The sequence below is a fragment of the Hypomesus transpacificus genome, chromosome 23 (assembly GCF_021917145.1).
Source record: "Hypomesus transpacificus isolate Combined female chromosome 23, fHypTra1, whole genome shotgun sequence".
NCBI lineage: Eukaryota > Metazoa > Chordata > Actinopteri > Osmeriformes > Osmeridae > Hypomesus > Hypomesus transpacificus.
In genome coordinates, this window is record NC_061082.1 from 11,873,943 (window position 1) to 11,887,786 (window position 13,844).

At 43.6% G+C, this 13,844-nt stretch overlaps 2 protein-coding genes across 3 annotated transcripts; both read right to left on the reverse strand.

The window, feature by feature from the left end:
- Nucleotides 1–1,021: 1,021 nt before the first annotated feature.
- On the reverse strand, nucleotides 1,022–7,144 carry casq2 (calsequestrin 2). The gene is made up of 11 exons (XM_047046681.1): nucleotides 6,628–7,144; nucleotides 4,517–4,601; nucleotides 4,301–4,401; nucleotides 4,009–4,120; nucleotides 3,276–3,349; nucleotides 2,910–3,040; nucleotides 2,659–2,704; nucleotides 2,516–2,570; nucleotides 2,207–2,307; nucleotides 2,009–2,083; nucleotides 1,022–1,903 (listed from the first exon to the last, which is right to left on the reverse strand). Exons 1-11 carry the CDS (start codon nucleotides 6,865–6,867, stop codon nucleotides 1,544–1,546), a joined length of 1,380 nt encoding a protein of 459 aa, XP_046902637.1. The 5' UTR covers nucleotides 6,868–7,144; the 3' UTR covers nucleotides 1,022–1,543.
- A 4,517-nt stretch (nucleotides 7,145–11,661) lies between these two features.
- On the reverse strand, nucleotides 11,662–12,889 carry LOC124485550 (potassium voltage-gated channel subfamily E member 2-like). Of its 2 annotated transcripts, none has more exons than XR_006958073.1 (2): nucleotides 12,470–12,889; nucleotides 11,662–12,178 (listed from the first exon to the last, which is right to left on the reverse strand). XR_006958073.1 is itself a non-coding variant. In XM_047047239.1 (2 exons), exons 1-2 carry the CDS (start codon nucleotides 12,435–12,437, stop codon nucleotides 11,834–11,836), a joined length of 348 nt encoding a protein of 115 aa, XP_046903195.1. In that variant the 5' UTR covers nucleotides 12,438–12,862; the 3' UTR covers nucleotides 11,665–11,833. The 2 variants fall into 2 exon arrangements, 1 of the variants encoding a protein (XP_046903195.1); XM_047047239.1 differs by having other exon boundaries at nucleotides 11,665–12,178; nucleotides 12,435–12,862.
- Between the last annotated feature and the right edge of the window lie 955 nt (nucleotides 12,890–13,844).

Sequence of the window (13,844 nt, forward strand, 5' to 3'; positions counted from 1 at the left end):
TATCATTTTTAGTTGACAACTAATTCCCTTCTAATGTTCCTATTTATACCAGTGTTAAAATGATATTCAAGTGTTCTATAATTGTTGTCAGTATTGTAAAGTATTGTTAATTGTTAATTTTATAGTGATGGAAGTTTGGATGTCTCCTTCACAGCAAATGTGCCTCAGTTTTGAAACACAATATTTATGTACACATACAGTATCTAAGGTATTATACTTAAAGTGGAGGAGCCTTGTTGTTTTTAACAAGGGGGTGGGGCCGTGTGGGGGGTATGTGTGTGCGAGCCTTCCTGCAGCAGACCAATCCAGTCCCATGATATACCCGGTAACTTTTTTTAAAGACGGACAACACAAAATCACAAATACTCTGTCAAAATTCACATTTGTACAAATAAACATTTTGTATGAAGTTTTTCAACATGATGGAATACCTTGTGCTTCGGTGGTGTTTTGTCATCACGTGTAATCATTGTTTGAATTAATGTTTTAAATGACTGTGTGAGAGAGAGAGAGAGAGAGAGAGAGAGAGAGAGAGAGAGAGAGAGAGAGAGAGAGAGAGAGAGAGAGCGAGAGAGAGAGAGAGAGAAAGAGAGAGAGAGAGACAGAGAGAGAGAGAGAGAGAGAGAGAAAGAAAGAGAAAGAAAGAGAGAAAGAGGAGTGAGAGACAGAGATACTGTATCTATAGCTCCCTTCCCCCAACCCTCGAATAAGAGTACAGAGAGATCCCTCCTGTCACTCCACATCTCCTCTTCTCTAATTGCACATCCTGCAAATGTAGACTGAGGGATAAGCAGGGAAAAGAAAGAAAGAGAGATATACGTGAGATAAATGAAAGGAACATAGAAACCAAGGCAGCAAAAAGAGAAAAGCAGAAATGAAGGACATTGTTAAATGACCACACATACTACACAGAGACGCTTCGGATTCTCAGTGTGGCTGGGATGGGAAGACGAAGAGGGGAAGTGAGAGCTAACCAAGATCAGAGCTTATTCCTTTCAAACTGGTACAGATGACAAGAGACTACCACTTATTTGACTTTATTGAAGTTGAGGAAAACGTACAGCAGAAAAGATTGATAAAAGTCATCTGTACATCTTACAGTAGGTAATGAAGGCATTGGTAGATTTATAAAGCTAACTTCTAGAAGTCCAGTACACTGAACAACAGATCAGGTTGACACTGATGCACTTTTCTCAATTCACCCGTTTACAGTTTAATCTCTTTGGCTTGGAAAACGGTTCCTCAGCTAAGTAATTTCTCACACTGCTGGACATGCTTGTGTCTTGGCGCTGAGAAGTTACAAAAAATCTTAATACTGGTTTGAGGATTTGTGTCTCAGTGGAAAGTGAACGTTATGATGTGGCTGATTATGAGGCTGACTTAGGTCAATGATGGAGAGGTTCTAGACGCACAAAGGAATCTAGAAAACTGCCCTCCTTTCCCCCTGAATTTAATCAGTGCTGACTGAAGAGTACAGTGCAGGGGTTGGATAAATCAAACAATGATGTCATGAATTCATGATTTCTAATTCATAGTTTATGAATTATTCATCATCATCATCATCGTCCTCATCATCATCCTCATCATCATCATCGTCCTCATCATCGTCATCGTCATCATCGTCATCATCGTCATCATCGTCTTCCTCAACATCATCATCTTCGTCGTCTTCATCCTCCTCTTCCTCATCGTCTTCATCATTGTTATTGGAATTATCATCTTCATCCTCTTCATCGTCGTCGTCATCATCCTCGTCGTCATCATCGTCATCATCGTCATCATCTTCATTGTCGTCATCCTCAGTGTTGACCTTGCCCGAGAGGACGTCTTCTATCCAGTTCTCCAGCTCCTGAGCACTTGGCAGATCGTCCTCATCATCCATTTCCATCCATATGCTGTCCGCCTGCACACAGACACATTGGCCAGGGGCCAGTTCCAAGGGTTAGTTATAAGTCAGTGTAAGACCGGTGGTGTTGGCTGCCTAGGTGAGTGTTAGGTGTGGACTTACATCGCTGACATTGACCACTCCAATCTGAGGTCTGAAAAGGTCCACCTTGAAGGTCTTCTCCCAGTAGGGGATCAGCTGAGGGGACACAGCAACAAGACATACAGTCACACCTGGCCAGACAGCTATAATGGCAAGATAATCAAATATTGTGTGTGTATGTATCTGTGTGCGTGTGTGTCTGAGTGTGTGTTCTTGCACCAGAGGGAAGTCATCAGGGTCAATCCAGATGATGCTGAGATCTGGGTGGTGTGTGTTGTCTCTAGCCACCTCCTTCAGGATATCTAGGAACTCATAACCATCTGACAAGACAGGACAGAACAGGAGGGGACATGACAGGGTAGGACATGACGGGAAAGGAGGATAGGACAGGAGGGGATAGGAAAGGACATGACAAAGCAGGACAGATCAGGACAGAAGAGGAGAAATAGATCTATAGATCTGCCTATCAGTACCTTTCAGTTATACCAGGTCAATGTTGTAGATGATGCTTCAGATATGATTTATTACCAGGGTCTTCCTCTTCTGCAAAGGCCACGATGTGAATCCCATCTATATCATCCTCCTAAGAAAAAGATAACATTATGAGTGAGTTTGTCTGGTTTGATGGTGGGTGAATTCTGTCTAAAAGATTCTGTCTATAAGACTCTTACCCAGGTCTCAAACATGTCCTCGGCTCGCAGCTTCCTCAGAGTGGGTCTGAAAACCAACACAGACAGGAACACTCTAATGAGGAAACTAGTACTGAAAATGACTATCAGCTCAAGTCCCTAACTAGACTTTCATGTACTTTGTGATATGTGAACCATGCCATTCTGCACCATTCTGGAGCTCCACCACGTCTTGCATCCTCTTCTTCCCACCATCTCTCCTCCCCTTCCCTCGCTCCCTTCCTCCTTCTTACCTCCTATGCTGGGTGATGAAGGCCACTAGCTCCTCCTCAGAGTTGGGTTTGTCTGGGATGGTGACTGGCTCCTCCATAAAGGGCTCATAGAAGTCCACCTCGTTCATCTTCAGGGTCAGCTCCTTGGCCACCTGAAACAGCACAGACAGCCAAACCAAGATCACCCCTCTGTTCATGGCCTTGGGTTGCCTGTCTACTCATATGCCAGAGAGTACAGGAGGCCATAGGAGATCTCCATGTCTAAAGGTTTGTAGATGTAAATCAGAAATCCTGTACCTCATTTGTCTTTATATTTGATGTATGTATATGATATTATTGCTATATAGATTCAACTATAGCTTCAGCTTGAGACATGAAAAGACGTACAGATTTTTGAAACGTGGCAAAGAATTTGATGTAGGGCTGGAACTTCTCTGCTGCCTCCTTGAAGGAAAGAAAGTCTGGATGAGATAAGAGAAGAGGGAGAGCAGAAGGAAGAATAGGGAAATAAAAGGATTGGATGTGGAGGAAAGGAAATGATAGGACAGAAAATGAGTGCAGAAGATGAGTGCTCGATAACAAAAATGACATACATTTACTATATATTTCAGGTGGTGTGTTCTCTCATCATTCATAGCAAGCATGTGTGTGTTTGCTCTGGCCTTTAGGTAAATGTATTTGACACATCAGAGAACTTAAATAGCTGAACTCTGACCACTTATTCTAATCCCCTATAGTAAGATTTGACGTAAGCCTCCAGACACCAACACAGTCAGTTGTGACATGGAAGTAAAAGGCCCTCGCAGCTGCGTGGAGCAGGATAAAAATGGATCTGTAAATCCCTGAAGATTATGAAGTTTAATGTGCCCTGTTTATCATAGAGGGTACCAGCCAAAGTCCCACACTGGTTATTCCCCAACACAGCACATGGGTATGCTATGGACCCTTAGACCATATTGACACCATAACTCACACAACACACAAACACAAACAGGCCCTGACACACAAACACACACCAACATATACTGTACACATACATACACTCTGCTGCTCTCTCTCTGACACACACACAGACACACACTGCCAACGTTCTTTCGAATTCATACCCTCAGATACTCACGCTCAGAGTCCTCGTTCTTGAAGTATCCTATGAGGCGAATGTCCTCGTCCATTCGGTCAAAAGCCCTCAGTTCTAAAGCATTCCCTATCACCTCCACTGGATCCTCCAACAGCTACAGGGAGAGAGACAGAGATAAAGAGGGTTGGAACTGGGATGGAAAATGAGAGACTAAGAGATAGAGAAGGCAAGAAGAGCCCCAAAAAAAGAGATGCATACAGGGAGTCTCCCCCCCCCCCCGTCCCCAAACCAAGGACAGCATCTGACAGTAACTGATCCAGGGTCCAAAACTCACGTCCAGAAGGAACTCCACTATGGTATCCGCTGAGAGCAAGCCATCAAACTCGATCACGTGGTCAGCCTTAAACACGTACACACTGCCCTCCTCCACCAGGCCTGTGGTCAGGGATGAGGACTCAGGGGTCAAACACACATGGTTTACAGCCCAGTTACCGACAACAAGCTCAGTGACAAATAGTTGTAAGCATCTCAATGGTCAGTGGCACCTTACCCAGCTTCCTGGCCACTTTTGCGTCTTTGTTGGAATCGACAATCCCAAAGCCAATGTCCTTCTCCTCCAGCACCATGGCTGCCAGCTGTGCGAGAGAGCACAATGTCAGGGCGAATTCAGGACCAATTTAACTCTGCCTACTGTCCTCTCTGACTGGTCTTTCACTCTCTTGGTGTGAAAAGTGGACATAATGATGAATATTGAGGGCCGACAGGGATTGAATGGCTTATATTTGAAGGCTGGAATTATAATAAACACACACAAACACACACCCACAAACACACACAAAAACTCACAGTCAAGGAATGTCTGTGGTGTGAGTCCAGAAAGCCAGAGCTGATTCTGATCAGTTGTGACATAATTGACAACCTAACAGGCCAGAGCAAGAAGTAGCCCTGGGCCCTGACACAGTGACCACTATATGACTACTTATACAATCCTGTCAATCCTTCCTCCCTTTCTCTGTCTCTCTGTCTGTCTCTTACTCTCAGATATGACTGTATCAGTTAGCCCCAGCCAGACACTGACCTCTGGTAATAATTCCTCAGCTGATTGGTGCTCCTAAAAATATCTTCCCGATAGAAACAGCAAGGAAGCAGCCTAATTGGTCGATCCATATCCTTATAATACTGGGAGGGTCATGTGGAGCTCTGAGCGTCATTCTGGTTCAATAATTGGAACATTGTCAGGTGGTAAGTGCTTTGTGTATCAGGTATGATTATTATGATGTGGTTGGATTGCTGATGGGGCATAGGGCTTAGGAGAGAGGTCCAGTTGTTACCATCTCATCGCTCTACCTACTGCCCATGGCTAGCTTTCTCCTACTGTTTATATCAACACAAACGCCTCTCATGTTTGCAACATACGTCAGTATATGTACTTTAGATGCCATGACCACATACGGGACAGCTATTTCAACATGTCTGTAGGGTAACTTTACAGACCACTAGAACATTGTGACAGGACATGTCTATAAATAAATATTAACGATGGTGGATGACCCCACCATAATCACTACTTAATGAGCCTGTTCTACAGGGAACCAAAATGGTTTCTAATAGACTCAAAGACCCCTAAAGGAGCAACACCATACTGTATATAATAGAACATGAATGAACTAGTGCAGTACACTATAGCTAGTTAGAAATGTTTTTTAGAAACAACGCAGATTAGGGAGACTAGTAGCTAGCCCTCCACCTGCTGGGTGAAATTGCTCAGTCTATTATCAGGCTAGAGGACGCTGCTCATGTTACTGTTGCTGCAGAGCTCAGCCTGGCTCCACACTGGTCCTGTGTGAAACTTGATATCCACTTTTGGAGTTCACACTGCAGACCATTGGAAACGTCAGACACTGGCACAATGTCACTGCCCAGGTCCTGCTGAGTTGGAGGATTAGTTTGAACAATGAAGACACGGTTGCTATTGGTTATCAGTTATTGCTAGCAACTCTTGAGCACCTTTTTCTTCTATGAACGTAATTTGTTTTTGTCTTTGGACCTTCTAGAGATAGCTATCTAAAGCTGCAGGGCTTTAACTGTGTCACACAGTTACAGTTTCTGTTTGAAGCATCTTAAACGGTATTGTAGGTTGTCTGGGCCAACATAAGTTAGGAGGAGTGACTCGCACAGAGGGTTACTGAAAGACGGAGATAGTGGAGGCACAATTCAATTATAGAAATAACCTTCACTGACAACTTTGTGGAGCTTGGACATATACATGCATACATACACAGACACACTCAACTCACTCATGCGCACGCTCACAAACTCACAAATTGACCTTCAATGGACATACTTTAATGCCAGTACATGAGGCTGTGTGACTGCCTTCCAGTCTACTCTGTTGCTCATTGGCCTCTCATCCACTCACATCTTGGCCTCATCTTAACTCTCTTCATTCTCATATTATTCTCTTTCCCTATCCCTCTCCTCCATACTATGTGCACCTCCCTACTCCCCTCCCAATATCTTATCCCCGCCCTTTCTGCTTCTTTTCCTCACCCACTTTCTACCTTCTACTTCCTATTCCTCTTTTAATTCCCTCTCCTCCTCTTCCTCGGCCCTATCTTCCTTCTCCTCCTCCTGCTTCTTCTTCTCCTCCTCCTCCCCTACCTCCAAGACCAGCTCAGTCATCTGGTGATGTTTCTGCAGCTCCTTGCTGTTGGGCAGGATGTCCTGGTAGAGCACACACAGCATGCTGTGCTTCTTCAGCGCTTTCTTGTAGTTCTTGTCGTTGATGTGGATGACACGGTCCTTCCCGTCATAGCGTGGGAACTCCAGGCCCTTCTCTGCCCGGCTCGAGGGCACCAAACTCAGACAGGGCAGCAAAAGAAGAAACCACAGGGAACGCATGGCTGGTGGTCAACTATGGAGGTACCACACACCCCAGACTCTGAGAGAGTAGCTGTACTCTTACACACAGGCCTAAGTCACACAGGAGAAGCTGGGCTGCTGGGCAAGGTCAACCCAGTGCTTAGAAATACTCCTCTTCCCTTAAAGAGAGGAAAGTAGGGTCACGTCAAAGTCGGTTCCTCAACGTTGTGTCGTTCAGAAAAAACCCAATCTCCCTTTATTGCTCCCTCGCTTCCTCTCTCCACCCGAGACAAAGGGAAAGAAGAGTGGTGTCAGCCCTCTGTAGTGGGCTGGGGGACTGGATGCCGGTCATAGTAGTGCCCCTCGCCCCCACCCTGACAGCACAAGCCCATTTTTAGGAGACCAGTTGTTTGGGGGCTAAAAATAACCAAGCAAGATAGAGGGAAAAAGAGAAGGAGAGGAGAGGAATAGCTGATTTTAATCAAGGAGGCAAAGTATGATGTCTCTGTTATAATGTGTTGGGGTATGTGTTTTTTCTGTGTGAGTGGGTGGTCTTAGAGATGGATTTAGGTAGTGCAGATATTTTGAGTGAACATGGCTCCTACAGAATAGCCTACTAGCAAAGTGAATGTGTTCACATGTGCAACGTGATCATACATGACATACTCATTGACAGCGTATGGGACGGTCTGCAAGCAGGTGTGCATGTTCCCATGGAAACCGGTATGTGTGTCTGTGTGAGTGTTTTCCCTCGATTCCCTCGCACAGGGAGTCTTGGCAACATCAATCCCCTACTCTCGGAGGGCAGTGAAGATGACAGTGGGGGGAGGGTAACCCTGACCCTAACCCTGGGAGGCACAAATTAACAAGAGGGGTAAAAAAGAGGGAATGTTCTACCTGTCGAGGACACAGGAGTGGAGATGATACAACCAATCAGGCTAAAGTGAGATGGGTGAAAAAGAGAAAGGATGAGGATATTTAGACATATGGAGCACAGAATTTTAATCTGTTAATCGGGAGGTGGTGGGAGATGTCCTACACGAGTGGGCATTGTCGGATGGCAATTTTCCCGTCTTCTGCATAACAGAGAGCCAGCAGGGCAAGGCCTTTTGTGTTCAGTATGGGGAAGCTTAGTGTGGAAGGGTTTGTACCAGAGGGGCCGGCACACTAGCCTGGCTCTGTCCTCCTACGTACTTCCGCTCAATTTGGATTTTGCTTTTGTACTAGGTCTGGGAGTTTGACTTTGAAGTCAACATGTGTCAGAAACACATTTTTTGTAGGTCCAATCAGCGAACAGAGGGAGTGGCTGAGAACGATGACGTTAATGTCGTGCACTAGTTTGAGTAGTTCAGTAATGGCGGCGGAGAAAGATGCGAGCGAAGCGATTCTGGGGTTGTGGCAACGCTGCCGAATATCCATATGTTAAAGCCGGAGCAAGAACATTCCTTGCTGAGTTTTGTTGGTGGCCATGATGTTATGGCCCTCCTCCCCACGGGGTTCGGGAAAAGTTTGATTTTACAGCTACGGCAGCTAGCTCCGTTACAGTAGTGGTAAAGGAGTTGGCTAAGGCAAACGCTTGCGATTGGTTATGGCAGATCAGAGTGGCTCTGGGCAGATCCAATAGTTTTAAACTTCAACAGAGGACCCGCCTTCAAGGAAGTTAACGCTTGTCAATGGAGCGATCCCAGACCCTCTGTACAAATGAAATGTACGAGGGTCTGGTTAGGACCAGCAGGCTACCGGCAGGCTTGAAAGTGGTAACATATAGTGTTGCCATGGACATCTCAAGGGATTGCTCCAGTGCCAAGCAAGGATGGTGATAATCGATAAGATTGAAATCCTTGTATGTATTGTCGATGTTGTATGGGCTACCAAACTACAAAAAATTAGGGATAATGGTAAAGCATTTCTTTGGTTTGGAGACCTTGCCTGCTGATCTCCATGCACTTGTGTGCTAATGTCAGAGGGGCAGAGTGCAGGTAATTAAATTAGTCTCATGGGAAGAAGGGGGGATTTGTTGATGCGGACCATGAACACTAGATTATTTTTGAGTAGTGTATTAATAACTTGGCCACTGACCCAGCAAACGAAGAGGTGGTGAGGGCCTGGCCAGTCCCGCAACACATCTAAGAGCTGCTCAGTTTCTTGGGACTTGCCTCACTACGAGCACTGATGGGATGTTGACAAAATGTACATTCCTTGAAAATGTGCAAGAACTGGAGATGCCAACACAATTTGTAGACACGTTTTTTTTGCACTACGGAAAAATTCACCAGATTGCTCAAATGCACGACTTTGAGCTTCGGCCCACCACCTATTTTCTTGTGCTGGAGCAGGTTTTCTTTTGACAATTTGACATCCAGTTATTCCAATATGTTTTGACATTGTCTATCTAGCTATTCCAATGCATTAGGAAATGGCTACAACAGCTCCCCCATGGATAAACAATGTCATAACATTGGTCTATTGGAATATGCCTAACTAGATTCTTAAGACTACAAAGCTCGGTGTAAGGTGTTGAATTCCTTGTTATTATTGTCTGCTCAGTGTCACCACCCTCAGTGGACTGAACCTCTGACTTAATAATCGATATGGCGATAGGCATGACCTGTATGTTTGGACGTGTCATCCATGTAACAGGTCTGACTTCACCACTAGAATAAAAAACATATCATCACATATATCACACTAAAGGCCCCGTCACACCATAACATTCTAGTCAACGTTCTCTAAACGTTCTAATCGTTCAATTTCGAGTGTTCTAGGGCGAGGTGGACGTGCTGAAGAAAAACTTTAAAGGGGTCATTGAATGCAGAACCGAATTTACCTTGTCACAGTTGAATAACGATAGTTCAGTGGGCAAAATAGACATACAGTGAACCCCAAAGCCCTCGTTCCTATGCAAATCTCCCAATTAAAAAATGTAGCTGTAGGTTTTGAAAAAGCTGACGCCAGTTCGGTGGCTCCACCTTTTTTTGCTCTGGTCTGTACCTTTGTCACCTGCTGTGCCTGCTCTGTGTAGGCTACTTCCATGGAATTACAAAAAAATAAAGTTTTTCAAGGATGTTGAAAATGAACTATGTTCGTAAATGCAGTGTTCCAGCCTGTATAAGGAATGCTGACACTTTTCAGAGTCTTCCCAAGGAACCAAGCACTGGACGGGTTGTGATGTTTGTCTATGAGAAGATCCCTGTGCAGTTTGACCCTCAATTACCATTTCACAGAGGACAGTTTTGAAAACCTGGGACAATGTAAAGCAGGATTTGCTATGAAGCTGTTGCTGAAAAGAGGTGCTGTTCCCACCTTATGTTCATCACAACCGCAAGCTGTAGTACGATGTTGTCGTTAACAGTTATTAGCAATGCTAACATATCCTGCCTGTATCTAGCATCGCTAGAATGTGTGATGATTTATTTGCAATATTGCCAATAGTTTATTGGCAATGGTGCAAACGTTATTTCATGTTCCTGACTGTGTTTCATTCATGTTGTCGTTTGTCCAGATCTATTTTTTTGGAAAGATAGCTAGAGCTAACTGAAGCCGAGTTGAATCACGATAGTTTGTTTGCTAAGCTGTAGTGCTAGCTAGCACTAACGTTCCCCACCTAAATCGATCCTGTTTGCTTTGACAACTTGGAAAACAACTAATGTAATCATTTCAAATGAAATCTTGTCAATCTGGTGAAAACAGTGTTGTGTAGACACAATAGATTTATTTGTAAATTTGTATTTCAAGTCTCCACCTTGATGTTTCAGTGAGTGCTGTTGGCCGTGTTGCTTCTTTGATCCGCAGCTTCACTCGTTGTAAACCAACCAATCAGCGCGCAGCTTATCTATATAATCATGAGCATATCATAAAAGAAGAAAACATAGCGTTTCATTCTGGGGCTATTTCACAAGATGCATCAGGGCTCATAGAACAGCACCCGGGCCATTTTCAGCCCAACAAATGTCACATACCCTATTTGGAGACCATAAGGAACTGTGTGAAATACCCCCAGTCAATCACCCCTTTAAAACAATTATGTAGATGTATTGTCCAGGCATTAAAATGATCAATAGTTCCCATTTTCTTGGTTTTCATATCATCACAGACGTGGTATGTTCTGGAAATCCCCTGTCAATGCATGTGTTACACAGAGTTGGCTAGTTAAGGGAAAGAATTAAGGGATAACTGTCCGGTTATATACAATTAATGGACGAGGCGCAGGCATACAAAGGAAAATTTGTGAGCTGTCTCGAGTACCCCCCAAGAGCTCCCCCCCCCCCCACCCCAGGATTGTACCCAAATGTTGACAGGTCTGGTAATCTTATGCGAAACTTTTGATCAAACTTGAGAGCCCTGCTGTTGTTTAAGGCAGTTAGTTCTTCTGTATACCGTTGCCTGCCATGCAATGTATACAGCACTACATTCTCAGGGGTTGTTTTTAGCTTGGTGGAGACAGTAACCTGATATCCAAGCTTCCTCCGTCATTAGCGTCATGCTAGCTGGAATTTAACGTAAACAGATTAGGCTTTACCTGGGTTTGTGTAAAAATGTAAAAAATGACTTATTATAAATTCAGTGATTTGAAGTCACCATATGGATGTAGGTTTCTGTCTGACACATAATTCTGGGAGAAGAGTGAAACAGTGTTCATGGTAGCAGTTCTATTTTTACCTCTCATTACTCCTCATTTCATGTCAGCTCCTTTTAATAGTTTTTCTTATCTGTCCCACTTTCTTCTTATTGTCTCCATCTTTTATTATCTCCAACTTCTGACACTTAATCTCTCCCACCAGAGCCATTTATTCTCTTTCTGAAAAATGGTTGAAATGATACATGAAGATCCAGAACCATCATTAGACAACTTTATTCTGATACAAAGTTAAGTACATCCACAACCAACCAATTGTAGTAATCAAGGCAGTTATGCATGTGTAGTTAGTTTTGGTCTCTGCATGTTTATCTGTGTGTCTGAGAACCATGTGGGTTTCTCTGTTGTCTATCTGTTGTATTGATGTATCTAAATGCGGTCTGTAGCTGTGGGGTTGGTGATGACGTTACTTTGCTGTATTTTGGCCGTCCAGTCCTCCTCTATATACTTATGGTAGGGGTCATCTGAGTGCTCTCTCCTCTTGGACTTGACTGTGCTCACCAAGATGGCCACCATGATGAAGGCAAACATGCCAATCATCACTATCAGGTACCAGATCACGTTTCTGAAGTTCTCCTCTGCCAGTATTTTCTCCAGTGTCTGCTCAGCTTCAGAGGTGTTCCGACGCCAGTTGTCAAGATAGCGGCCCATAGCCCCAGTCAGAGAGTCCTCCAGATGGAGGGTAAAGTTTGACCAATCAAATGTCATCTTGGCCTGGATGTAGGAGGACAGAGAAAGAATGGAGCTGATTTTATATCCAAGGTTGAACATGAGTGAGAGTGAAGTCACTACCTTTATAACTACATCAAAACCGTCTGACAAAAGATCATTCACATAGGCTATCATACAAGCTTGTAACTAATTATTTCCATACACTCATGGACAGTGAAGTATACAAATCATACAACAATTCTAAACCAATCTTAACAGCAACAGTTTATGAAGTATTTGCCTTTCGTAATAAACTAACCATTTCAAATCTGTCCTGTTTATTCAAGCTCTGACCTGTTCCGGATTCTTAAAGGTTCCGATGATGAGAAAAGAAGACGGCAAGAGTGTCCAACAGACCAACCAGCTTCTGCTAAGAACACTGTGAAACACTTAATATTTGATGTGGTTTGTTTGCCAGAGAAAATCCTGTTGTATGCGTGTATGACCTTGATAATGGTCTCTGACTTGCTGATAAGGAAACAGGAGTAAATAGATGAGGTCAGTCTTTGAAACAAAAAATTTACAACTCTGCTTTGCTTTTAAAGAAATGGAGGTACTTGACAAGAGAACGATTTTCATGTCTACTGATTGATGTCTAGTACAATGAGTAGAATCTTGTTTTCTACCTTTGAGCCATAAGGACTGAACTGAACTTTAACATTCCATTCTGAAACCTTGGCTGTAATCCCAAATGTTTTCACGTGGGGGCGTGTCCTCCATCTTCCTCCCTCGTCTGTATTTCATTGCAATTCTCACTTTAACCACTGGGCTCCACTCATGCGCCACATTAGAACTACAGTTCGTATTCGGGGTTTTTTCACATAGCAAGCATCAATATTTTCAAACCAACAATTTTGAGTCTCAAGTATACCCACCTAGCTGAGTATCATTTGAGAAGCAAATTAACACAATGCTACCACATACAGTACTCTGGCTAGAAGGACACACAATTCTGCAGTAAACTATATATTCCACCCATCAAACAGATTATTGTCTCCATGCACTCATAAATTTACATTTTATTATCATTGACTTAATAGTAGTGTGTAAATACTGGTTGGAATTTCCAAAGAAAGAATACACCTTGGAATATATGACTTAATAGTAGTGTGTAAATACTGGTTGGAATTTCCAAAGAAAGAATACACCTTGGAATATCCAAATATTCTAATCTGAAGTACCATGCATGCAGCCTCTGTGTTCTCTGATCCCTGTCCTCCTTTCACTTTGTACACAAACCTATTTATTAACATGATGTACCACAATATCCTGCAGAGGAGATGTGGCTGTCTGGCTCTGTGTCCGCTTTGTTCAAGTTCACGTCTGATTCCACCCTCCTACATTTCTATTACCCACTGTCTGTGGTCATATTAAGCCAGAGGTCACTGAAGGATGTAGAGATAATTTGATATTTAAAGTCAATGGCAGAGCAACGGAAGCAACCCTAACCCTATGCTTTGTAGTTGAATTCATCAGTGACAAACCTGTGCCTAACTTTAAGTTTGGAGTTGTATTGAGGACTGTGAGGTGACATCACAGACATCCAGATTTGGCAAGTTTCACCAGGTCTGACATGAATCATGACTTGAGATGAAAGGCAGTTGAGACTGTAACATAGGCAGTCAGATGCAGATGCTGGCTGAGGGCACATGGTTCAGAGGTGGAGAAG

What these genes read in the sequence shown, in the direction of transcription:
- casq2 (XM_047046681.1), bottom strand. Translation starts at nt 6,867, where the DNA reads ATGCGTTCCCTGTGGTTTCTTCTTTTGCTGCCCTGTCTGAGTTTGGTG. An exon ending in TGCAGAAGAGGAAGACCCTG is followed by an intron (nt 2,308 to 2,515) that starts GTAATAAATCAT and finishes CTGTCTTGTCAG; the next exon opens with ATGGTTATGAGTTCCTAGAT. An exon ending in GAGTGGTCAATGTCAGCGAT is followed by an intron (nt 1,904 to 2,008) that starts GTAAGTCCACAC and finishes GTCTGTGTGCAG; the next exon opens with GCGGACAGCATATGGATGGA.